The sequence below is a fragment of the Galleria mellonella genome, unplaced genomic scaffold (assembly GCF_026898425.1).
Source record: "Galleria mellonella isolate WM207_F2 unplaced genomic scaffold, CSIRO_AGI_GalMel_v1 utg36, whole genome shotgun sequence".
NCBI classification, from domain to species: Eukaryota; Metazoa; Arthropoda; class Insecta; order Lepidoptera; family Pyralidae; genus Galleria; species Galleria mellonella.
This window is the reverse complement of record NW_026442086.1, coordinates 1,189,875-1,216,872: the sequence shown is the minus strand read 5'-3', so window position 1 is coordinate 1,216,872 and position 26,998 is coordinate 1,189,875. Positions and strand designations below refer to the sequence as shown.

At 31.1% G+C, this 26,998-nt stretch overlaps 3 protein-coding genes across 6 annotated transcripts in view; 1 reads left to right on the top strand and 2 right to left on the bottom strand.

The window, feature by feature from the left end:
- Positions 1 to 6,681, bottom strand: part of LOC113520768 (tripartite motif-containing protein 3-like) — a 40,191-nt gene extending 33,510 nt beyond the window's left edge. The window contains exons 1-3 of the mRNA XM_052897265.1: positions 6,094 to 6,681; positions 3,268 to 3,377; positions 786 to 1,423 (exon numbers count right to left, since the gene is read on the bottom strand). Coding sequence (XP_052753225.1) covers positions 786 to 1,423; positions 3,268 to 3,377; positions 6,094 to 6,113 — 768 coding nt within the window. The 5' untranslated portion in view covers positions 6,114 to 6,681. The remainder of the gene's footprint in view (positions 1 to 785; positions 1,424 to 3,267; positions 3,378 to 6,093) is intronic.
- Positions 6,682 to 7,976: 1,295 nt separating this feature from the next.
- Positions 7,977 to 13,578, top strand: LOC113520574 (cytochrome P450 CYP12A2-like). 3 transcript variants are annotated; one of them, XM_026905946.3, is made up of 9 exons: positions 7,977 to 8,123; positions 8,878 to 8,987; positions 9,214 to 9,350; positions 9,864 to 9,976; positions 10,853 to 10,969; positions 11,284 to 11,562; positions 11,851 to 12,010; positions 12,168 to 12,380; positions 12,862 to 13,578. In XM_026905946.3, exons 1-9 carry the CDS (start codon positions 8,092 to 8,094, stop codon positions 13,183 to 13,185), a joined length of 1,485 nt encoding a protein of 494 aa, XP_026761747.2. In that variant the 5' UTR covers positions 7,977 to 8,091; the 3' UTR covers positions 13,186 to 13,578. The 3 variants fall into 3 exon arrangements, with proteins under 3 accessions (XP_026761747.2, XP_031766174.2, XP_026761746.2); XM_031910314.2 differs by lacking the exon at positions 7,977 to 8,123 and adding an exon at positions 8,134 to 8,213; XM_026905945.3 differs by lacking the exon at positions 7,977 to 8,123 and adding an exon at positions 8,321 to 8,523.
- LOC113520575 (methyltransferase-like protein) lies at positions 13,567 to 15,696 on the bottom strand. Of its 2 annotated transcripts, none has more exons than XM_026905947.3 (4): positions 15,464 to 15,696; positions 15,073 to 15,225; positions 14,382 to 14,783; positions 13,567 to 13,881 (listed from the first exon to the last, which is right to left on the bottom strand). In XM_026905947.3, the coding sequence occupies exons 1-4, from the start codon at positions 15,547 to 15,549 to the stop codon at positions 13,569 to 13,571; spliced, it is 954 nt and encodes a 317-aa protein (XP_026761748.1). In that variant the 5' UTR covers positions 15,550 to 15,696; the 3' UTR covers positions 13,567 to 13,568. The 2 variants fall into 2 exon arrangements, with proteins under 2 accessions (XP_026761748.1, XP_052753326.1); XM_052897366.1 differs by having other exon boundaries at positions 15,307 to 15,657.
- Positions 15,697 to 26,998: the final 11,302 nt, after the last annotated feature.

The window sequence follows — 26,998 nt, the reverse complement described above, 5'->3', positions numbered from 1 at the left end:
AACTCTTTTAAAATAAATGTACCATATTATTTAGTTATTAGTTTCAATAGATTATAATTAATCAAGCATATTGAAATATGATATATTAAATCTGGTATTACATGAGTCACAACAAGCAAACAACACAGACATCGTCCATTATTATATTGAATTATTAAAAGTTCCTTAAACTCGTAGTTGGACCACAGAAACGTAGATTGGAGAAAGAAAAGCAATAAAATAGTCGATCTCACTGTCGTCTTCATTTATATAAATAAATGTAAATAAAAAAAGCAAGTGTAAACTATTAGTTTCTACACGCAACTTCGTTCGCATATTGATTGAGCATAATAAAAAGCAGTCTATGGCCTTCTTCATCCCCCATACCTACTACGTATATATAAAATTTTCTGATGATTGATTGAGCTTTTAAGATGACAAGAAGGGGTGGCAAACAAACATTTATGTTTTTAGAATATTAGTAAGTACCCATTTATTTACAAGTATCGATTAAAATAATCCATTATGCAACCAATTTTAAACAACGTTGAAAAGAACGTCTTTTCTGCTTTAAATTTTCAGTGGTAATATTATATATTTTCGAAAAACATCAAACCATCGTTTAAATTGTTTAGCTCTGAAAATATGTATATGTAAAAGCGTGACGTGCTTTTCTAATAACAGAATGGGTCAAATTAATTCCATTATTATTACTATTTAATGTATAAATTTTAAATTGAGATAGTAGACTCATCAAACTGTGACAAAGTAGTGATTTCGAAATCAATACAAATATTAAACTTTACCTTTGATTTTTCCGCATCAATTAACTTCAATTGTTCTTCAAGCAACTTTCGCTTATGAGCAGCGGCGGCTGCCGCAGCCGATTTAAGTTCACTATGACGTTTATCCAACGCCGCTCTGAGCTCCGCGAAGTGTCTGTCGATAGCTTCATCGGCCGCAGTCGCGGCAGCTTCCAGCCTCCGCAATTCACTAGCAACAGCTTCCCTCGCGGAACCAAGTTTGCTGAGGCATTCATTCGCTCTATACAACAGTATCTCGGACATTCTCTTTAAAGCTATTGAAAATGGTACAACGGTATGATCACACGGGGTGTCGCTGTGCGGTCCATCGGCACAGTGTCGGCAAAACACACAGTCACACGTTTCACAGAATAACAATTCTCTTCCTGGGTGCGAGCTACACTGTGGTATCACTTCGCGACGTTGCCGAGCCATGAGGTCGAGCAATTGATTGACGAGGAACGACGGCGGCAGTGCGGGCACCCCGCCTCGAGGTATCGTAATTAGTTCGCGACATATCGGACATCTAAAGCTTCCAGCGTCTCGGGTTTGTGAAGCGGCTATACGTGTAAGGCAATGCAAGCAAACAGTATGCGAACACGGTAGAAGCTTTGGCGTGTGTTCACCACCATCATAAGTACCTGTAAACAATAGACGTATTTATATTTTTTAACATGTTGTACAAAGTATAAAATATTCATAGGCTACGGTAACCGCTTACCATCAGGTGGGCTGTATGTTTGTTTGCCACCTCAGTGGTATAAAAAAATAAAGAATTAAAAGGGAGGATTATTACATATGGATATCTAATATAAGGTAAATTAATTTACCTTATATCGGTAGATACAAGATACACTTTACCACACGCATGAAAGAGACATTACTTTTTTTTCGTTTTTATTGTCAGCGAAAACATATCAACAAATTTGTTTGCCACAGTTCTAAAGCTAGAAAGAAAAATGACTTCATTATGCGATTATCATTTATCTACAGTTAATATGGTCGTATAATATAATTTACTATATACATAGACATACATTTTGCTTCTTTATTGTAAATAAGGAAGCAAAATGTATGTAATCGTATGCAAATGCTTGTAAATTTCATGAAAAAAACCGTAGGCGTGCATGACATGATAATGCCGTGAACATGTTCGGAAATAATAGCCTTTGATAATAAAATAATGAAATCGATCAATCTTAAGCTAATAATATTTTTTTCAAGAGTAGTTTTTTCTGTTTTTGTTCTGAATGTATAAATTTTGTAAAAATAGATCATAACAAATATTTTTTTATGCAACTTAGAATGGCAAACAAGCTGACGGCCCACCTAATGGATAGTCCGTAACCGTTGCCTATAGATAAGTACCATGGACATAACAGAGTATACTGTTTCGCCTATGGTACCCCCCATACGTTGTCATTCCTAAGGACTCCGGTATTATTGCTCTGTACTCAGTAAATTCACTGCCATATCCCACCCTTAAAACCGAAATACAGCTATGCAAACACAACTACTTTACGGTAGAAACACGAATGAGACAGAGGTGCCCAATTTTTGTATAAAGCCTTCCTCTGGTAATCCCATCCTACTACTACTTATTATAATCTTAATAATATAAAATTTTAACTAGACGACAAGTCTACTCTGTACATAAAAGATATTTAACAAAAATATGAGGGATCTTAATAAGATCAATAGAAGTTAAAGCAAGATTTTTCAGAAATTTTGTCTGTCTGTATTTATGCTTATTGCAGTATCAAGCAAAACTAGTGCGTCCAATTGGATGCAGTTTTTACAGTTGTGTTCCTAAAGATCTAACTAAAAAGAGTGACGTATGTTTGATTTTGATGTCATCTAGTTTATTTATTTCATTAGTATTCCTTTTTTAAATTCAAGAAAACGAAATGGTAGGCAAAACTTAAAATACTTAGGGGTAATAAATTGTTATAACAGCCGTTAACTATCCACTGCTGAATAGCCAACCCTCCATAAGGGGGTTTTGCCAGTAGATGCCACGCTTTGCAGAGGGGTTGGCAACCGTAGTTAGGCTTTTAGAGATGTTTTAAGCTTCCCATTCCTCTACCATTAAGTTTCCTTAGGGAAAGAAAGGTGTGACCTATTCTATACCGGGACCTACGCAGCTTGGGGTAATAAATTACTAAGTAATATTTTTATGACACGGGGATCTCAATTGGGGTTTTTTTATAGATATTAGGGGAAGTAATTAGTATTTTTTTGTAATGTTTTTTATCAAATTCAGTATTTACAATATTATTTTATTCGGCAAAAAGTAAAAAAATACAGTAATATATAAGTACCTAGTAAAAAACATTATTATGTACATTTTATGTACAGTTATTTTGTTTAAGAGATGCTTATACTTTTAATTAATTATTTCATATACAGAAAACATAAAAGCAATAATGGTCCAAATATGTGCATGTGTGATGTTGATAAGTAAATAAAATTGTAGTGTACTAACATAAACATGTGCCGCAGGTGAGGAAGCTCTCATTAAAGTCCTCATAGTTGATGGAGACGGTCTCGACGAGCGTGGAACTCATGCTCGCCATCCCGACGCCCAGCCGTGAACTGTTTGTGTACAATAGTAGAACATATTTCATTAAACATATTTTAGTTCCTGTTAAGTCTACATTATTATTTATTAATCTATTTTACAAGAGGAAAACAGCTATATGATTCTTAGTAAATGATAAACACTATAAATATAATGTACCTAAAGACATACATAATATTTATATTATTGTATTTATCATCATCATAATTATTTTAGGGAATAGAAAAGAAAAATACTAATATTAATAACAAGGGTCTACATACTAACAAGACGGATAGAAAAATAAAAATAAAATTTTAAGAAAAGAATTAATTTATTACATATGCTAATAATTACAATTATTATTAGTAATAATTGTAACATTGACAATAATATATGTTTTAGTTGTTTTTGGTTTAATTTGATACATCAAAAATTCTGTAATCTTTATTTTTAACTGAATCTCAATATTCAGAACACATTAGAATCTTTTATTATAAATTTTGGGTATATTCTCTATTTATATTTATTATTAAATAATCAACAGTACTTAATTAACAATGTGTAAAGGTTAGAAACATAATGATTACAATGATAATGATAATTAAATAAGTAATTAGTTTGTAATTTTCCTATAGAGAAACTAAATTACTATGTGTTCTATGAAACTATAATAAGAACAAATGTAAAAGCTTTAAACAAAAGTTTTGAAAAGTAAATTTTCTATACCAGCTCAACCGAGAATCTTACAGATCAGTATATATATTCACTATATTATTTTATAATAAATCTTTGGTATCATTATTAAAGTTCATTTCATATTGTCTTACTTGGCAAACATTATAATCATGTATGTTTAATATAATGAATTATTGATTAGAATTAGCATATTTTATATAAATAGAAAATTATTATTCTTTTTTGTTAAAAGTTATATTGCTTTGAAGTAATAAATAAGAAATATATATATATATATATATATATATATATATATATATATAAGGCATATAAATATTAGCACATCAGTTTTATTAATGAGTGAATTAAATTATCCAATTGCAGCCTCTAATGAGTTCTAACTAATAAAGTAAAAAGCTCTCACATTTACATTAAAGTAGCTAGCAATCTAATAAGTTGTAACATTCTTACAGTCAACTTATTTCTAATTTCTCCTGACTTAATTGAAGAGGAAGTTTTGAAAATACATGCATTTTTGAAAAACTTATTTTTAGTGCAATTAATATTTTTTTTTCATTTATTTTGCTTTTAAGCTGCTAACAAATATTTATTCATATATACAAAAGAGAATGCCGACTGGCTGACTTACTGACTAATATACCTATTAATGTTGAGATGAGTCTGCTGTATGTAGAATTTTGAAATTTTGCAAATGAATTCTTTATATACAAATATTAACAGTAAGGAATTTTGAATATTCAAAGTTTAACCAACTGGGGTTGAAGTTTGTATGGAATTTCATTAGCTTAAACTAAGACATGTAAAATGTTATATTTATGCTCTTCATTCAAAACAAATCCTATATGACATGCCAACAAAGCCATAGGAAAAAGTTAATTTTTTTATATAAAGAGACATTTCAGGAAGTTACTAAATATAAAATGTTTATCCAAAAATAAAAAATAAAGGTTTATAATTTTTTTTATTTATTTATGGAATGTTTATGATAAGTAAAATCAAGTCTGATAGTTTCAAAAAAACTTTTTATTTAAATTACCTGTTTAATAATCTAGATATATAGAGACAGCGGATAAATGGTCCATGCTAACATTCTAATATTTAATCAGTGTTAAAAATACTAGATCTGGTTATGTCATCAATTCTTTAGCTGTAGTTAGTATGCTAGCTAGCATTTATAATATCATACTAAATTATATCATTGGCATTTAACTGCAATTATATAATTTAATTCAAGCATGCTAGCTTAGATAGTGCACAGCAGTTTAGATTTTAATTTATAATTAAAGTTGTAAGCATGGCTGTCATTTATAATTTTATAGAACATAAATAAACAAGATTGAGATTAATGTGATGACTGGACTTCAATAACACCATCTAAGATAATGACATCATCACATTATAGATAAATTCTTTGTTTAAAATTATACTCCTTTAAAATAAAGTAATGAAGTGAAATAAAAACAATATGTTCATATTATTAAATGAAGAATTTAAATAATCATTATTGTGGCGACCATTCCTTCTGAGATAATGACATCATCACATTGTATACAATTATTTTGCAGTAAACAACATTCCATTGCATGTGCATGCTTTTCACACTATTTATAACTAAGTTGCCATGTATGCAGCTAACTTTTTGAGAGGGACTTCATGTGCAAATAAATTATATACAGTTGATTAGTAGAATTTTCAACTTAAGCAGGATCAAGTTTAATAAATTTGAACATAAACATCAAATTACTTCTGCTAAGATCGCTCGACTGTTTTGCTTTCTACATCATCATTACCTTTCTACATTTTATAAAAATATACACCATCTACTCATGTTATAAAGTTGTTACTGTATCTGTACTTTTCCTAAATAAATTAACATAAGTAATGATGACTAGTTCAGAATAGGATTGATTTATAATAAATTTAAAATTATAAGTACATTTTATTGGTATATTAGAAAATAAGATTTCTAGTTTAATAAAAAAAAAAATATGTGCATAGGTGTATTGTAACAATGAAGCAATAAAAATTAAGTAAAATGTTGTAAATACTCACAGAAAAGAACAACAATACATGGACGTGATATCAAAGACAGAACACAGAGACTGGACAGTCTATCTCATTTTAGGCGTGAATTCAAAGTTACTTCAAGACATTACAGCGTTATAGGTAATTTTGATCGTATGTATGTAAGAAACGAACATAAACACATGATAACACGTTAGCAAATTTAACACTCACAGAACGAGGGTTTATTTGAAACAAATTTTGAATTGTTTATCAAGCGCAGTTAGTATTTATGTTTTACATAAAATGACAACGCGTATCCATGAATCACAAAACAAAATTTATAAGGTTTTCCATAATCGATCGATATTTATAGGAAAGCTATTCTTGTGACAAAGAAACTGCTGACATTACAATGTTTTATTTGTTATGTTTTAACAAATTATTTTAATTGTAAAAAATAATATATTAATTGATTAAAAGTCTATTACAAGTTGAAGGTCTATACATAATAACATAGGCGATTGGTTTATTGGTTATTATTTTTGTCGTCCATTAACCTCACCCCTAACTCAACCTGCTATCAAACAAGTAACTTCTTACTACATTAAAGGAGACGGCACTGCTATTTCAAAATTTTTAAATATCATGAGCGACTAAGGCATCAAAAACTACAAAAAAAAAAGTCTTTTTAAAATAATAAAAAGTATTTAAAAGAAATTAAGTATGAGTTAAACGCATTTTATTACTAACTGATCCGGTAAACTTCGTACCGCCTAACAGTAACGTTATCAGCAAGACATTATTGAATTAAAGTATGTACATATTGTGCAGCATGAGATGCATTCGGTTAAGATTTCTTAATTGAAGCACCTTGAGTTATACTTTTATTATACATTCACGTTCAATTTGAAATTAAATAATGTCAATACAATGTTTTCGTAGATCTGTAATTATCTCTGTCTCATTAAATAACAGCTATAAGTTTTAGATCGATATAAATAGTATCTAAAAAGAACATATTAATATAATATGTACTTCCAAAAGAATATTCATATAATCCTTGCAATTTATCTCAATTTGACATTTATATTTTTTTATAAGTTTTTTGCAAAAAATATTTACAAGCGAAGTGGCATGTTGGACGTTAATTTACATAATGTGGAATAAGAGTTGATATCGAATAAAAATTTTTTAAACTCTTAATATTCCCTAAAGATAGTTGCATAGATTTCATACATTTTTTTTTATAAAACTGTTGTAGAATTGGCCTGCCCACATATGAATCAGCACCTAAGAACAAGGAATGATAAAACTAAAAATTATATGGTTGTCTCCTTTCTTCTTATGCAAATATTATTACTAAGAAGAGGATGGAAGATACATCATCAATTGCTTGTTTTTTTCAATTCATAGCACATTTAGATAATGTGTGATATGTCATAATTGACATCAAACATTTTCTATATACTCGAACTTTTATACTTATATTCTTTATATTTCTTAACGACAAATTATACATTACTAGATTATATATTCGACATGGTCTATGTAGAAAGTATGCAAGCAGGTTGTGTCTGAATTTGGTAGGGTTATACGGCCATAACATTTTCTATAAACTAGGCTGCTATGAATTGACAATTTTATTACTCCTATGTATTTCATTGTTCTTAGATCAGAACACAATACAAAAGATCGAAAAGACTACAGAACTATAAATAGGTTAAATTGGGGTCGATTCTGAGAACCCTTTTATCCCTATCTCTAAAATTAAAATTTTGTATTACAGCCAAATTTTTATTAAAAGGGCAAATAAAACCTAATTTTCTAATGTATTTAAGTCAAAGTTATTATAATTTTAGTTTATGATCATACATAAACAGTAATTTCGCGAAATTATCAAATTAAAATATTAGGTTAAGAGATAAGTTTAGACATAGCGCTTCAGATCAGTCCCTATAACAGTAAATAATTGTAATGTAAGAAAATTACACGATATTTGTTGTCGATCTTTATTTTCATTGTGGGGAGGTTTTTTTTTTCAAAATGCTAGAAGTTTTACAGTGTTACTGTTGCAAGTAAGTATTGGTGCCACAGATAACTATTGCTAGCTTCTGCTAATAAGAATATAAGATCTAGTAAACTACCTAAACGACTATTTTTAATAGGTAACTACATAATTTTTACTATTAGATATGCTGGTATTTAATAAAAATATATCATCAAATATTAAAAACATTCCATTGCAATATGATCAATAAATATCTAAATGTTGCTTTGGTAGATATGACAGGTACTAATTTCAAGGTTAAAAAAATTGAAGATATACAATTCGTTTAGATTACTGTATGAGCTAATAATACATCGTACCCGTTTATAAAATAGTGACAGAGATACCATATAGTTGAAACGTTGTGTGGTACGTTTGAAAATGGCAAATAAATGGTTACGAGTTAAACAATTAAAATGTAGTTTCCGGTAAGAATATAAATTTACTTTTTAACTATAGATTGGCACTAAATATAGCACGCCCCTGCAAAATCCAAATAATTAAAAATATCTGGGAAAAAATTTTACAAATTTTCGACGAAAGAATAGAATATGCCCATGACTGGGGTGCTACTGAAGAAGTTCCCTCACAAACACAAGGTGCCATGTTTGAATATGGTCTCACACACACACACACACACACAAACACATTGAAATAAAAAGTTAGAGAGGCGTGCCATGTTAACGTCGACAGTCTATACCTGTATGTTTACCTGTAACTAGCCAAACTATTTTATATAGGCTAGAAGTAATTTAATACTTACTTATTTTACACCTTTTTAGAATTCAATTTCGACGATCGTGTTCTTCACAGCCGAAATCTTTTAAATCTATACCAGGTTTATCTTCTATACCAGTTCTGGGGTCTTTACACCATTTCCTGCCGGTTATAGGTTTGTAACCTATTAATTACTAGTAAAATATCTTTTTGCAGAAATAAAAACAAAACTGTGTTTATTATATTTATAATTTAACGATGTCTAAATACATATTTATATTTAGTTTGGAACTAGATGGCGCTGTGTAATATGTATAGTGGCATCCATTTGTTTAATTTTCGATTATCGCAGTTTGCTAAAGGCCATATCACACAGTGAAAATTCAAAATTTTATTTACAGGAACTATCGGAATTCAAAAGAATTTTTTCAATATGTTAGGTGTTTTACATGAAAAATATGGGTCGATAGTAAAGATGGAGGGGATATTGGCTAGAGCTAATATGGTTATTTTATATAAACCTGAACATTTTGACCAGGTACGCAAAGCTAATAATATTGTCTTTTACGATTAAATTAATAAAATACTTAATTTAAATATTTTTTTCACTTATTCAATGTGTAACAGAACGAATTTACAAGCCGAAATAGAACAGCGGTGGTGACAGATTTTCTTTTTTAATTGTTGATAAATGGAATTGTAACCCCGTCTGCGCAATTGGTATACGCTGGCGAGGTACCAGTGAGAGATGAAAGGTTAGGATGAAAACAGGTCCGTTAGCCCGTCGTGACAAGTTCAAAAATATTAATAACCACGATGGTATCCAGGAGGAACTGCGTTGAAGTTTACCTGATAGAATATATTGCTGGTAACGGGGCCGCTTGTTTCTATTACTAACAATCCCTTTTCCTCCTAGTGGTAGTTGTGGTAGAGTAGGTATAAAATATACTTATGTATACCTATTCTATAGATTTGTGTAGGTCCTATAGGACGATATCTAAACGACGTAAAGTCGGGTTATAATATTATTGAGACTTAGGGTACATTTAAGGTTTACAGAGCGGAAGATACCAATCCATTGCGACCTGGATTTGATTCACTGGTGTACTACAGAACAGTTTTAAGAAAATCAACATACAATGGTGTCTATGGATTGACCACAGCGTAAGTTTCTAAAATTTATACAATATTTCAATAAAAATAATTGTCTTCAATCTTTATTAGATATCTCTCTTTATGTTGAGGCTGTCTAGAAAGTGCGGTATGTTTACAGTGGCGCGTAGCGACGTAGTGAACTACTGTTTCATTTTCTGTTTCATGTTATTAGTATGATAGAAAGAGGAAGCAGGAGCCTCCTTAGCCAAGCGACAAATACCTCTATCGATAGATACGTTATCGCTGCCATATTTATGATATAAAACTAGGTGCCGATGTTCCACGTCTTATTCTTTCCCAGGTATACAGAACGAAACTGTTTTCACAGATATTAATTATAAAGATGGGTTGGAAATGATTCAACTAACTCCTTTTGATATGGAGTTGCCGTCACAATTGATAAGAAAGCAACTGATTTTCATTTCCACTCTCACTTATAAAGAAGAATTCCAAATTCAATAAAAATTAATTGTAATAAGTTGCTTTGTTTATGGATTTTGTTAGTTGGCTGTAACATTTACGAAAAAGCCCTGTAGATGGTGTTTATTTTACGGGGAAAAGTCACAGGAAAGTGAATAGTTAAATAAGTACCTATATATAGTATAAGTTATATACTTTATAGTAGGCATATTAACTTATTACCTTAGTAAAATAAAAATCAGAATAAATATACTCGAAATTAATATAAAATTTATTCTTAAAAATTTATTATTAAAATTATATTCCTTGCATTCGAAACGTCTGGTTTAGTAGGTAATACTTCCAGTTATAATACTATACTCTTTGGGTATTTCCTAATACCCAAGTTAATGCATCCTTCCATTAAATATAAAAGATGACCTTGAATAATATAAACATATAAAACAAGTAAATTGTTGTTTATAGACAAGATGAGAAATGGCGTCATTTCCGTACGAAAGTAAATCCTGCGCTATTGAAACCTAAACTGGTGAAATTGTATGCACCGGCGCTTGACGAAATAGCGAAAGAAATGGTAGACAGGTAAATACAATAAACTTATTTTAATATTTATTATTGTTTTTGATAATGGTATATTGATAGAGAAGTCATTACACGTTTTAGAAGCTGTAAGTGTAGTGAGCAATTTATATTTAAATAAATAAATATTAAGTTTATTTTTAATAACAAAAATGTGAAATATCTGACTACAAAGTCAGATAGATATCTTTAACATTCATATATTTGCATGATATATATGACGCATTTATATAATTATAGACGATGTTTGTATCTATTTTTTTAAAATAAATTCGTCATAATGATGTTAATAATCAAATACTTATTACATTTTAAAGGTTAATAAAATTAAACGGCAAAGGAGATTATCTACAAAAGAATTTAGATCTTGAAATGACTAAATGGGCATTGGAATCGATTGCATTAGTGGGTTTAGGAAATCGCCTTGGCTGTATGGAAGACAACTTAAAACAAGACCATCCTGGGAGGCAACTGATCCAATGTGCTAGAGACATGATGGAGCTGGCGTACAAGTTAGAATTTTTCCCAAGTCTTTGGCAGAAATATTCAACCAAGAATTTCAAGAAGCTGGTGAAAACTTATGACTTGCAATGGGAGTAAGTAATATTGAACCCATATTTTTATCATAAACAGAACGGCTTGTACATTTTTCCTCCACTTCTAAGGCGGTAATAATAAGAAAAAAAAATGTATAAAGAAAAAATTTTATTTATTGGTATATTCGAAATTTGATTATTTTTACTTAGGCACACTTGGGTACTTGAGCTGATACTTGAATCAATGCCTATGTATTGTTTGTTTTCATGATATATGCAATATTTTTTTAAAAAATTTACTATAAGATTCTCACATATTATAATTGATGAAATAAATTATATTCCCAGTGTTAGTAAAATGTATATTGATGAAGCAAAACGACAAATAAATGAGCGAGGACATGATATACCTGAAGAAGACAAGAGTATACTTGAGAAACTTTTATCAATAGACGAAAACGTGGCTCTTATGATGGCAAACGAAATGTTAATGGCTGGAATAGACACGGTAAGTGTATGAGAAGATGTATGCAGAAAATAATTGAGATACCATGTTATTAGACAATAATTAGTCCTCATCTTTAATTGTTGCGTGCTGTAGCTCAGGTAGTATATATACACATTAATTAGTAAACTGTTGCAACAAAAATACATTATTTTCTTAGGTGGCTTTCAGTACAACAGGAGTATTGTATCACTTAGCAATAAATCCAGAAGTTCAGAAAAAAGCACGCGAGGAGGCACGATCAGCAGAGCCACAAAAACGATACATAAGAGCGTGTATCAAAGAATCCTTGAGAATATATCCAGTAATTCCAGCTAATTTAAGAAGAACAGGGAAAGACCATATAGTAGCTGGGTATCATATTCCTAAGGGGGTAAGTTTCAGCATTTTTTGTAAATAATACCTATATGTAATTCATTTAATGCTATACTTTGATATTATAACAAACTGATACATACTTTTTTTTTTATGGGATGAAAATAGAATGGTAACCCCGCCTGCGCTAACGGGATACGCTGGCGGGGCACCAGTGAAGGGTGATAGATGAGAATGAAAACAGGCCAGTTAGCCTATCATGATGAATTCATCTGGAATTAATCATGATAGTTTCCAGGGGGAACCGCGAGGAGGTCGACCTGGTTGGGTATATTGCTAGCAATGGGATTCTTAGTCTCCATTACTAACAATCCCTTTCCCCCACTGATACATACTATGAATATGTAAATCTTTTGTTGTTCTCAATAAGCTTGGTATCTAATTATCACAATATGCTGTTTTGTCATACATTTTCAGGGAAAGTTAATCTTCATATTGTTCTACTTTTAAAGGGCCTCTTATTGTTTTTTTAATTTCAGATTGATGTTATAGCTCCAAACGAGTTCTTATCTAAATTAGACAAATATTATCCAAGAGCAAAAGAATTTATACCAGAGAGGTGGTTGGTGGAGAAAACACATCCCCTATATTATGGGAATGCGCATCCTATGATCACATTGCCATTTGGATTCGGCATCAGATCTTGCATAGGACGTAGAATTGCCGAGATGGAAATCGAAACATTTTTGAGAAAATTCCTAGACAAAGTGGAAGTTGGCTGGGAAGGACCACCAATTGAAGTTGAAACTAAAGTAATGAATTTATTTGTAAAACCATATAGATTCAAATTCAAATCAATATAAATGCAAACCAAGATGTTCATAAATACATAATTATTATTCAACATAAAAAATAAGGGCAAGTAGTTGTTGCAAAAATATATAAAAACTGTTGCAATAATCTAAAATAAAATTCATCAAATATTAATTAATATAAAGAAAAGCAAAGTAAACAACATTAATTATTTTTGGAATACTATCTATCAAGATATGGATGGGATTTTTATTTACTTAATTCCAGTTAGTAGTTTAAATTTCAAACAAAGTTCCTTTCACAAAAACTATTGTTGGAATTTAGATTGCTATAATTATTTATTACACTTCCTACATATTAGCCTAATTAATAATGCAAGTGAAGTGTAATAAGTTGCTAGTGTTTTAATGAGGTAAATAATAAAATATTCATATTATGATGGCTTTCTGTATTTGCCTTGTATCCATACCCTGTACATTTTCAACATTTTTCCTCTATTCACTTGTAGTCTCCGATCTATTAAGTTTTGTTCTTCTCTAAAACCAGCAGATTTAAACAAAGTTGCTACTTCGTCTTGTGTGAAGAAATAAACTCTGGTGTTATCTCCACGAGCATAAAAGTTGTCTGATATGCAGCGACCTTTCTTGAATCTGAGTTGAGCTAAGTCATAAAGACCATAATCACGAAATACTACTAAACCACCAGGTTTTAAGTATTTAAAAATGTTCCTGATGACTGTTGGCATTCTGTAAAATTTTAAGTGTTATGTTAATGAAATTATTTTTGATCTGTTTATGGTGGTATAATATGTTTTTAAGATATTTTTCTAAATATTGAAAATTATTAATATGGCTTTTATTTTATTATTTTAAAAATTTTATATTTTTGTTTATTTTATTGTAGTTTAAAATATGTATATGAATGATTTTTTTTTATACAACTTAAATGGCAAACAAGCTGATGGAAAGTGGTAACCGTCGCCTATAGACACGAGCAGTACCATGGACATAACAGAGTATACTGCTTCGCCCATGATACTCCCCATGTGTTGCCATTCCTGAGGACTCAGGTGTTATTCCTTTGTATCCTGTAAATTCACGTCATATCCCACCCTTCAAACTGAAACACAGCCATGCAAACACAACTGCTTCACAGTAGAAACACGAATGGGACAGAGGTACCCAAGCAATCGACTTTTGTACAAAGTCTCCCTCTGGTATAATATGAGACAAATATAAATACTTACTTGGAAGGATCTATTGCAGACAATACAAATATTAGAACAATAATATCTATAGAGTTTTCTTCAAAAGGCACATCCCAATCAGTTGTGGCATCCAATACAAATACATTACATCTTTCAGTGTCATATAACTCATTTTGTTTCATAATATTGACAGCTTTTGAAGAGAAATCACAGCCATAGATGAATAAATTTGGGTCTTTGCTGTACTGCAGTATAGGGAAGATAGTATTTCCAACACCACAACCAATTTCAAATATGTATCGTTTCTTATTTGACAAATTTAGAGCATCATTGTGATTTGTTTGGGTGTTACAGTTTGGGTAAATACGAACTGGTGCTGATATGTTATCTGGAGCTAATTCAGGAAACTCGGTAAATAACCAGTGTCTGTCTTTAAAGAATCTGAAAAATAGAAAAGCATTTATATTTTTAAAATATAGATTAATTAAAAGAATGTTAGATTGATGAATATCAAACATCAACTTAATCGTTATTTAATTACCACATAATAAGCATAATAAATGATTGTGCTCATTGTTTTAACAAATCTTATTTAGATTTATTTTTTTATTAGTGATCATAATAAAATTAGTAAATAGTTGATATAATTTAGATTATGTTTACAGTATAGTTTGTTTACTTTGATTTTTATATCTATATTATAAAATAGAATGTGCTGTATAGTACATACCTATTTTGATGTATGTCATAAAATGCATCCCAATGTTTACCTGCATTTTCTTCTAATGACTTTAATTGCTCTTCTGATAATTTCACCTCTGAATTCTGTTGCACTTTTGCTTTGGCTGCTTCTTCTTGTTCTGCATTCCATTCAACATTATCCCTGCAATAGTTTACGTTTTTAGATTTTTACAATTATTTGTAATATTTAATTTTTTATCTACATTTAGGCGTCTGCAAGTACCAAGCATTAAATAAATATAGATGGTTCTTGTTCTTCAAATATCGTGAACCACCAACTGGTTTTTTCCTATGCCTAGTTTCTTCTAATTTTTGTATATCGGTAATAATATTTTGAGGTTTTTTATTATAATTTCTAATTATAATAGCGATTACAATACCACGCGTTATGTTTGAAGACTTCGTCAACATTTTCCAAGAAACGGTTACCGAATTGCGGTCTTCTATCCGTACTGGTATCTTCCATAGAAAATATGATTTTTTTTAACTAAATATGAGATAACAGAATAAAGTAAAAGTACGCAAAATTGTAACAACTATTTCTGAAATTCTGAAATCAGTATTTTTGTAACATCAACTCGATTGTAAGGTTATGTGTCATTTAAATGTCAATGTGAAAGTCAAAAATGACAATGTCAAAAATAATGTCGATTATTTTTTGGCATTCCTTTCCTTTCGGCACACGATTTTCAAATATTATATCTGAATGTTGATTATGGACACACACATTCTCAATTTGGGATGATATAATTCGCTAGTGGCACTAGATGTCAGAGGCCTTTTTCTATAAAGACAGTAGATAATGGATTTTCAAGCACAAACAAGGGGCGTAATACTCATAAGGATTACGTTATACTGCATACTGATTACTTATGAAATTTATTTTCTCTTTGATAATTTCTCATATGCAAACGTTGTTACACTTCGCTATTTGGTACTGGGTATCCAATTGTATGAACATCGTAATGTGATTTTGAAAGTATTGTGACAACACTAAAAGTTTTTCCTCATTTCCATCCACTTTAATAGGATTGGAATAAGTATAATTTAGGATCTATTGATAATAATCTAATCGTTAAGTTTGCATACAGCAGGCTTATGGTTTAAAATTTTATGCTCATATTTTTTTTTGTTTTTGACAACAAGTGTGAATATTTTTTGAGACAATTGCAATGGCAAATAAACAAACGACCTAACTAATTTCTATTAGTTTACCTCTAGCACCGAATATATTGTGACACTCATAATCTTTCCACGATATTTATCACGCCTCACCAGTATCTGTAAACTATAATATGTTAGGCTGCTATGCTTAGTAATTTTATTGCTTGTCTTTTAGGATATGTATGCGCAGTTGCTTTGTTAACATAAAAGCTTGCCTTTTATTTGTGCCTTCTTTAGGTTCTTTCCTATATAATTTATGATAATAGGTAATAAGTGTTACTCTGTAAGAAAACTAGTTACCTATAAATGTTATTAGGGATTCGAGCAAATTTGTCCCCAATTATTAAATCACAATCTTTTTATATTGCTGAACTAGCTTTCACCCGCTAATACGTGTATGCGTGGATAATGGAAGTATCAAAGAAAGAAAATCAACGAAATATACAACTTCTACATAGCGTATCGAAATAAAATATACACCAGTTTTTAAATTAGACAGTCTGAAACACAACTGTAAAGACGGAATCCAATTTGGTGTAGTAGTTTTTAAGTGATGGCAGAACAAACATACAGTCAGACAGACAAAATTTCTAAAAAATATGATCTTAGCATTTATTGGTTTTATTAAGACCCCTCATATTAATTTGTTTTAAATATCTCCCGTGTACAGATTTTGAAGACGATTCTAAAGCGTTTTATCTTTAAAACTATTCTAAAATTAAAATTTCCATTTGATATTACAGCGAAATTTTAATTTTAAGGTTCAATATGAACTAATATTCTAATACATTTAAGTTAAAATTAGTACAATTTTAGTTTAAGGTGGTTCATGAGATAGTTATTTTGTGAAATTATCAAATTATAATATTAGATTAAATGGCAATTTATAGAATTGGTATCTCAGAATGGACCTCATTGTCTATTACAATTAAAAGTATTAGTAAGATAAGAAGTAAGATGATAAATTAGGTAAAATGAACTATAATATCCACAAATAATAGACATACATAGATATTGAATGGTGTCAGGTTTTGTATGTATTTATATTTTAGTTTATTATTTTATACCTACTTTAATGCGATCAGGTTTGTAATCAAAACTGATCCCATTAATGTAGGTATAAAAAATTCTTATTAAATTGGAATGCTAGCTTCCTTGAAAGTTCTATCGGGAAAGAAAATTCATTGGCAATGGTTAGTTACCTTAACGGTTGAAACCGTAACGGTGTATTTGAGATTTTCTCGGTGTATCGAAGAGCATCCAATTTGCTGTCGAATTTGGAGCTATTGCGCTATAAAAGACGTTCTGATGCTGTTCTCTGATCAAAGTAAACATCATAAAAACGATTCTACGGGTCATTAATGACTTCCCACAAACCAAATAGCTGCACGTTGAAATTTATATTGCTTCCTAAATAAAGGACTTTAGACTAAATTACTTTTAACTTACAGCTTTTCTTCAGATAGGTATATATATAATATTGTAATTATTTTTAAGATAGTTAAAGGGGGTGGGAAGGGGCTGTTTACTAACAACATTACTATGTTCATTTACGCGGTATCCTTGGAAATTATCGTGTATAATTTCCGGAGAACTCGTCACGATGTGCTAACTGAATCAACTTCATCTATAGCGCAGGCAAGGGGTTTTTTAACGGTTAACAATGCAGAGGTAACCCCGCCTGCGCTAACGATAAACGCTGTTCGCCAGCGAATGATGATAGATGAGAATGTAAAGGCAGGTCAGTCAACCCATCGTGATAAATACACCTGGAATTCAGCACGATGGTTTCCAGAGATAACCACGTAAAGGTCAACCTGATAGGATATATTGCTAGCAATGTGACTAGTAGTCCGCATTACTATCAACCCCCCCCCCGCACAGGCGGGGTTATCAATAGGTACATTTTTATAAAAAAGGAATATCTACAAGGATTCTCTGAAGTTCTTAATAGTTAATTCATTCTAAATTCTGAGTTGTCAATTTATATTTGATTCCAGGAATATTGAAATAAAGATTTTTAATTTCTTACGAACTTTATTTAAAGTTAAACAAATAGTACGAGAATAGTGACTAATTCATAATGACAGTTTAGCAGTTGGTTGAACGCGTCTGTGGATCGCAACATCACACCGAAGGTTTGATTTTTTGTATATCTTATTCAATAATACTTAGTAAATAAATTAAAAGTGAAATGACTAGACATTCCAAAAAGTAAAAAACGAAGCATTGAAGGAACTTCCACTAATTAATAATATTAGTCTCGACTACTTTTTTATTAACATATTAAGATATATTTACACATATTTATTTTGCCTCACATATATGGTGTTTTTAGTTTAAGAGCCGATTGAAATTTAGTGAATAATAAGTTATTAAGAAGAACATAATAAAGTTTAATTGTCAAAAATAAATAGTTTCCACGCGTTAATCACGTCTAGTTTATGCTTGCATTTAAGACTATCAATTGTAACGGATGTTAGAGCATCAGTATTATGATTAAGATTAGCAAAACCCGTTGACGAACTATTATATCTCTGGTTCAATATTTATGTCTGCTATAAATAGAAAATATGTGTTAGTCACGTGTAGTCCCGGTATATAATAGGCTACTCCTTCCTTTCCCGTGAGTCTTTTAAGAGGTCTCCAAAGCCTAACTGCAGTTGGCAATTTACCTGGCAAACATTGGCAAAATCCCTCTAGGGGGAGGCCTATGTTCAGCAGTGGACAGTTAAAAGCTGATATGATGATGATGATGATGATGATAAATAGAAATTGAGACAAAAATTGTAGTATATCGTAAAGTAGGATTGATTGGATTTGGTGTTATTTGGAGAGACTGGAAATCACTCAGAATCTATTATAGAGGTTTTGGGTCAAGGCTAATTAAAAAGATAATTGAAAAAAGTTTTATTCAAAATTTGAGACTGTACTTTAATTATTGGAATAAACGAAAATGGAGAATTATTTAAAATGTTCGCAAGTCTTTTCATCTTGTTAAAACTTTTCAAAAGTTATTTACACTTATAAATATATCAAGTACCTATACATAGATTAAAAACGTCTCTACAATATAGAATTTCGAATTATTTATCCAAAACTTAGACAACGACAACAAAATTTTATGTATATAATTTTATATACTCAGAATAGTTTTAATTGACAATATAGGCTAAATTCTTTCTTTGATCTAGATACGTTAGATAGTTTGTACCACAAATATATGCCATGTATGCTATTTAAATAAAGTACCTAAGTCGTTACAGATATGAATTAATATTAAACGATTTATTCTTTAATTTATTTGTTTTGTTGGTCTATTTACTTTTCGTTCATGTGTTCATACAAACTTGAACCGTGATTTGATACAACAAAAATTTCTCAGAAGATAAATATGTTTCTCGTAGTTGATTGTACATTGTAATACTATGTATAATTTCTTATTAGTATATTTATAATGTGTGTATTAAGAGTGTTTATAACAAAGTACACCAACGTCAAAATATCAGTCAATTTTTAAAAACAATAGTATCTATGTTTTTCATTGATCATGCAATAAAAAAACATTAATCATGCAATTAAGCTGTTGCGAAAATTATTGTGTGAATATATAAATATTTCAATTTAAGATTTTGTAACTGAATCCTATTAATTTTATAAATGCGAAAGTTTGTAATAATAGGTAGATGGATAAATGTTTATTACTCTTTCACGCAAAAACTACTGAAAGGATTTACATGAAATTTGGTGCGTAAGTAGCTTATATACTAACTTAGCACATAGAATACTTTATATACTGATTCAGGTGAGCGATGCCGTGGCATACAGTTAGTTGTAAGTTGTATATTATTAAGAGGCAATTGTACATATATTAAGTATATATTTAACAACACAATTTATAAGTTAGGGTTTAATCATCGTCAGTAGTGTTTGACTGTTCAAAAATGTGTATAGACTAGATAGAACTGTAACCTAACTGATATTTAAGTATCAGCAACTTGAGCCCTAAAGATTACTGGATCCTCAGTGCAAATGTAACTGCGTGCAGACATTGTGTTTTGGCTTGAATCCAATGTTACAAGCCCTGGATACAGCTTGATATTCCATGCCGGATGGAGATAATGTTATTTGAAACCTCCTAAATAGGACAAGACAGGGATTTGGGATTCTGGCTGTTCTATAGCTTACATCATTATACACCCAGACACAATAAGCGAGTCGTAAATTCATCATAATAAGAGTATATTCGTTTATATTTACTACAGGCGTAGGTCTATTGTATTTACAATAATAAATCATGTTGTAGTATACTGTGGGTATTTATAAAAAAATAACTAAGATATAAGAAATATGGGAACATTTACTATCTTTACTACTGTACTATTATCTATATATATTTTAAATTTACATGTTTTAGTCTTCGGCGAAGATAGAGATTACATTATATTAATACTAACTGTAATAGATGGCTTTACCTGCTTGAATTAGGATAAAAGTTATAGCATTATAATAAACAAAAAATCATTGGGCTATGAGATATTAATGATCTATAAAGTCGACTTTTCAACCGACATCAAATAGAAGGAGGTGCTCAATTCGGTTGTATTTTTTTATGTTTGTTACTTTCTAAGTCTGGAAGTTATAAATTGATTTAGAAAATTCTTTTTTTATCTGAAAGTATATACTTATAGACTGACCCCATAGTTATTTTATCAAAATCGGCTCAATAGTTTAGTTTTAAAACAAAATAACTGGGTTTGCCACAATTGAAGTAAATTTTTTATAAAACACAATCTTATATTCATATCTGTTCAGAGCTCAAGTACTGATTTTTAGTTAAGTAAGAATTATATTTGCAAATATTTATATATTACCTGTACCCCATGGCATATAGTACCTAATAATAAATAATTAACTGTGTGCTGATTTAGGATATGATTTATTTGTGTGTCGAATTTCATTCAAATCTGTTTAGCCTTTATTTATTTATTTATTTACACTTTATTGCACCAAGTAAAAAGAGAAATAACAAATACAGTAAATATTAATGAGAAGTGATACAAAAGGCGGCCTTATCGCTAAGCAATCTCTTCCAGACAACCTTTGGGTAGAGGACATTGAGAAAAAGACAAAGAGTAGGTGGCGCACTATTATATAAATATTATCATATACAAACATATATAAATACATACATACATACATACACATACATATATAATATATACACAATTAAATATATACATAACATACATACATACATACACATACATATATAATATATACACAATTAAATATATACATAACATACACATACTTAACAGCATACATACAACAGAAAAAAATGATGAAGGAAAACGAAGAGAGAACACAGGAAAATAGTACTAAAGTGAGAGGTAGTAAGATTTAACAGAGGTTTTGAAGCTAGTAAGAGTTTGAGCGCACCGAATAGAGGTAGGTAGTGAGTTCCATAGACGAACTGCCTGAACAGTAAAGGATCTAGAATAAAAGGAAGAAGAATGAGTGGGAAATTTAAGTCGGAGGTTATTGACACTGCGTAAAGTATGATCATTAGCCTCACTGAGAAACAAGAATCGGTCTTTTAGATAATCAGGAGCAGCAGGATTAAAAAGGATTGTGTAAAGAAGAGACAGGATATGCAGATTACGACGAAAACGGATAGAGAGCCACTTGAGTTGAGTACGAAATTGAGAAATGTGATCATATTTGCGAAGACCAAATATGAAGCGGATACATAAATTTTGGAGACGCTCAAGCTTGTTTAATTGCTCTTCGGTGAGGTCTAAATAACATGAGTCGGCATAATCAAGAATGGGTAGGAGTAAGGTGTGTGCGAGCGCAATTTTGGTGTTAACTGGGAGGAAATTACGTAGTCTATTTAAGGCAAAAGTTGCAGCAAACATTTTTTTACTGACCTCCGAGATTTGTGGAGACCATGACAAAGTGTTATCAAAAATAATGCCAAGATTTTTTACTTTTTTCTGGTAATCTATCATAACCCCATCAAAAACCACAGGCGGAAGACTGGTCGAGGAAATTTTGGAAATAAGTATGGGACTCCCAATAATAATTGCTTGTGTCTTCAAGGGGTTTATAACAAGACCATGAGATTTACTCCAGGCAGATATACATTCCAGATCGGCGTTAACAGTAGATATTGCTAAAGAGATATCAACCAGAGGGGCTAAAGAGTAAATCTGTAAATCATCTGCATAAAGGTGGTAGGAAGATTGAAGTTTCGAAGTGATAGTGCTAATAAATAAGGCAAATAGAAGAGGAGATAAGACGCCACCCTGCGGCACGCCAGCTGACGTATGGCACCAAGAAGATAAAACGTCATCAATGCGAATACGTTGCCGACGTCCAAACAGGTAACTACGAAACCAGTCAATTGCCGTTGGAGATATGTTGAGAGAGGTTAGCAATCCTAACAAAATATCAAAATCAACAGTATTAAAGGCATTGCTAAAGTCCAATAATGTTAAGACCGTTAATTGAGAATTCTCCATGCCAAAACGGATATCGTCAGAAATTTTAATAAGAGCAGTAGTCGTACTATGACCAGGACGGAATCCAGATTGAAGAGGATTTAAGAGATTGTTTCTTGATAGGTAAAAGTTAAGTTTTTGTTGGACAAGGCGTTCTAAGGCTTTGGATAGAAAAGGGAGTATAGAAATTGGACGGTAATCTGAGAACGAGGAAGGAAGTTTCTTTTTTGGTAGAGGGATTATGAAAGCTGCTTTCCAAGCTGAAGGAAAGAAACCGGAGGACAGGGAATTGTTGAAAAGTAAGGTAATGGTGGGTAAAAGGATATCAAGGATAGGTAAAATCATATTACGACTAATGCTATCGGTGCCAATGGCGTTTGACGATATAGACCGTAAACTCTTTTCAACATCACAATCGGTCAACTGATCAAAAATAAAAGGAGTACAATTAGGGGCGATAGTGGATGAAAGATAGTGCAATGTCTTAGATTTTACATTGCTGTCCATGACAGTAGAAGTACAAAAATGATTATTAAGACACTCAACATCAAGATTACCAGGATTATCGTTATGACTCTTACCAACCCCTAATGACTTAAGAAATTTCCAAACTTTTGCTGCATCACCATTTTCTACGGATTTATGAATGTGGCGTCGTTGAGCCTCCCTACACACCCTGTTGCAGAGATTTCTAGTATTGATGTACTCATTACGATGTCTGTCCGGATCCGACTTATATTTAGTTTTAGCAATATTTTTTTTGTGGATTATGGACTTGATCTTGTCTGTAAGCCAAGGTGCAGGTAAATGCTTAACCCTGACCGGGCGGATGGGAGCATGTTTATCGTACAGATCTAAAATTAATTTATTAAATAATTCTACCTGATCATTAATATTTGCTGCTGTACCGATACTCGACCAATCACAATCCGCAGCATCGTGACGTAAACGGTCAATATCAATAGCACCAAAATTGCGCTGCATAAGGATTTTCCGTTTAACTTTGGGAGGACGTATTTTATAAGACAGATAATTAGCCTTTTATTTGTGATTGAGTAACAAATATTCTAACATCATAATATCTTTACAAATTTTCACATTTATATTACTACTAGGCGTGTAATGCTCTGAGAGTATAGTTAATTAACCTCTAGTAAATTACAATGTGAAGTTAACGCAGATCAAGTGATAAACTACAGCATAAATTGTATCATTTCAGAACCCTCAATTTGGTATAAATAGTAGGTGATTTAATACTATTATAGAACTTTATTAATCTGTGGAATCGAATATAGTGACAAGTACAAATACATTTGAAAATATTTTAAATGCGTAGCCCTGTATTTGGGACTTTTAAATTATTAACAGGTAGAAAAAAATATATTTTGATAGCTGAAACAATCAACAAAGTTACTTAGCAACAGGTAAGTTACATATGCGTACTTCTTCACCTAAACCCATTTTAGGGTAAGCATCGCCAGAGACCTTCAAGAGAGATAACGAAGTCGGCCTAATAACTCTTGATACCAGACGGCGCCACTCTAATACGATTAACAAATAGGTAGTCTGTAGATGGCAGTATGTAATAGAGACTTTACCTAAAAATCAAATCACGGCAACTAGTTTTTCTTACGATTTAGTTTAATCTCCATTAATAATATATTTAAATTCGTTCTAATAAATAAATAAAAATAAAAAAGAAATTTTACAATTCAATTAATATTATGTAATAAGTCATACATTTTAGCATGGAGAAGGACATAGGTATATTATATTATAAAATCTTTATTGTACATATATTTTACATTGGTCATATTAAGAATGGACATAACGAAATGGATAATGACGCAAAAAGAAAGAAAGATGCTTGAGACATTTGAAATGTGGACCTGGAGGAGAATGGTAAGGATAAGCTGGACAGAAAAAGTAACGAATGAGGAAATCTTGAAAAGGGTGAATGAGAAACGAACATTAATAAAAACAATAGAAGAGAATAGAAGAGGCAAAATGCTGGGCTACCTTATACGACATGACGATTTTCTAAATAGCATAGTAGAAGAAAAAAGTATAGGGCAAAAGAGGAAGGCGAAGACCGAGGAATAACATGGGACAGATAAAGGAAACACTAGGTGTCATGTCGTATAGGGAGGTCAACGATATATCTTGGGATAGTGCTAGCTGGAAGATGATGCATGAATTAGTTGCACCAACAAGAGGAAACTCTTAAATGAAAAGACGATATTAAGAATGGTGGACTTATCCCATAGAAGGATCTCAGTCTCTATAGTCAATCTTTGAGAAGCTGAAAAAAAAACTATAGAATGTTCGAGGGCAAAAATTGTACAGCTAAATATAAAATTTAATAATACTTAATAAAAATTAAGCAGACATTTTTTTTATTTCGATCTCGCGGATATATCGGCCAGCAATACTCATACTAGTTTTTAAAAAGAAATAGAATGTCGAGCACTGGGCTTCCTGCTTTTTTAAAGTCGTTTAAAAATTAACATAACAATGACATTTCATTATTAATGGGACGTTATTATTAATTCGCATAATTAAGATAATTATGGAAGAGTTGGTAGCAATTAGCGTCAGTCGGAGGCTGCGAGGGTGCTCCTCACAAGAGCCATCTGGCGGGGCTCCAACGTGACTCTTCTTAACACGAGAAAATTCACTCGTTCACCGACATAACTGCTTCACAATGACGATTACACTTGAAAATTTTGAAATATACTTTAGCGATTTATTGGGCGTGGAACATATATGTATATATTTTTAAGCAACTTTTAAAAAGAGGTTTGTAATTTGTCTGTAAGTATATTTAAAGTATGTTAAAAATGAACCGGTTTTGATAATACTTTTTGCAATCGGTAATGTTTACTTCAATCATCTTAAAATCTTTTAAGGTGATTTTTTAAATATTGTGATATTTGTTTTTAAACATTTATATATATCCAGATAACGGGAATTTAATTAACTTAATATATATATTTGTTATTATCGACAAATGTTTATTAAATTCTCGTTATCTAACTTTAATAACTCCATTGGTTACAAAATGCATTATCAAATCCTGTTCAAAATATACCATTAATTCATAAAAATTATGAATTAAGAAAAATAAGAACCTTCTTCATTTTGAATTCTCTTGAAAAGGAAAATTTAAAAAGAAGATGCATTGTTTATGGAGGTGTTATTACGTATATTATTTGCCATGTAGTGTTTATAGAGTGGTTGCCATCGCATTTCATTTCGCACTATGTGAGGAGCGTCTTACATCAAACAGAGTACAGTGGTGAAGTGGGCAAATGTGCAGAGGTCGAGTGCCCCTGGCGTATTTCCAAACTATTCAGTCGCTCTTGTTTGTTGCTTGTATCGATTTGACTCAGTGAAACTGTAATTTCTCGTAACCCGTCGAGACGTTGGAAGCCAAATAAACATAATAGGATAATATACTACGTTCTCTTAGAACACTATAGACTTTCCTACACTTCTCTACCATAGAATACTAAACTCATGGATCACTTGATGGAAAGTGCCACTTTTCAGGATTAAAGGTATTATATACGTCTTGTGCATTTGCCGACGATTGAAAGTATTAGAATTGGTGACAAGATCGAAATATTGCAATATATTTCAACAGCTACGTAAGATTTCAAACGAACAAGAATAAAAATAAATAAGGTACCATTTTTCGGAAAAAACTTGTATATACTTAATAAAATATTCTTTTTTATAATAGCGAGACAAGTGACTACACCGTCCTCAGCGGAAACATGGACAATTATTTAGTACATTTGCTAAGAACCACACATATTTACTAATTGATATAATTAGCAAACACAATGTACTTTATGATACTGTGCTCTGGTTTTCTAGTATCTATATCAGCCCAGGCGTAATGACTATATTTTGTCAAGAGCGTATCGAGCAAGAAAATAAAATAAACTAGCTGTAGTAAAACAATTAAGTACATTATAAGCGGACTATAATAACTAGCATATTTAATTAGAAAGTATAATATGATCATGCGGACAATATTGTCCATGCTTACATTTTCTTTTTATATTGTGAGTAACTACAATGCATTATGCACACAGCGCAACGTCGTGGTAGTCTGTATGCGCGGCTCTTCACTCAGCTTGAAACTTGAGTGGGCAACTTTGTCGACCACGCGGTGAAACTTCGTTTTTCATTTAATTTGCCCGAAACGAGTGCAGCTTACAATATTTTCAACGCTCG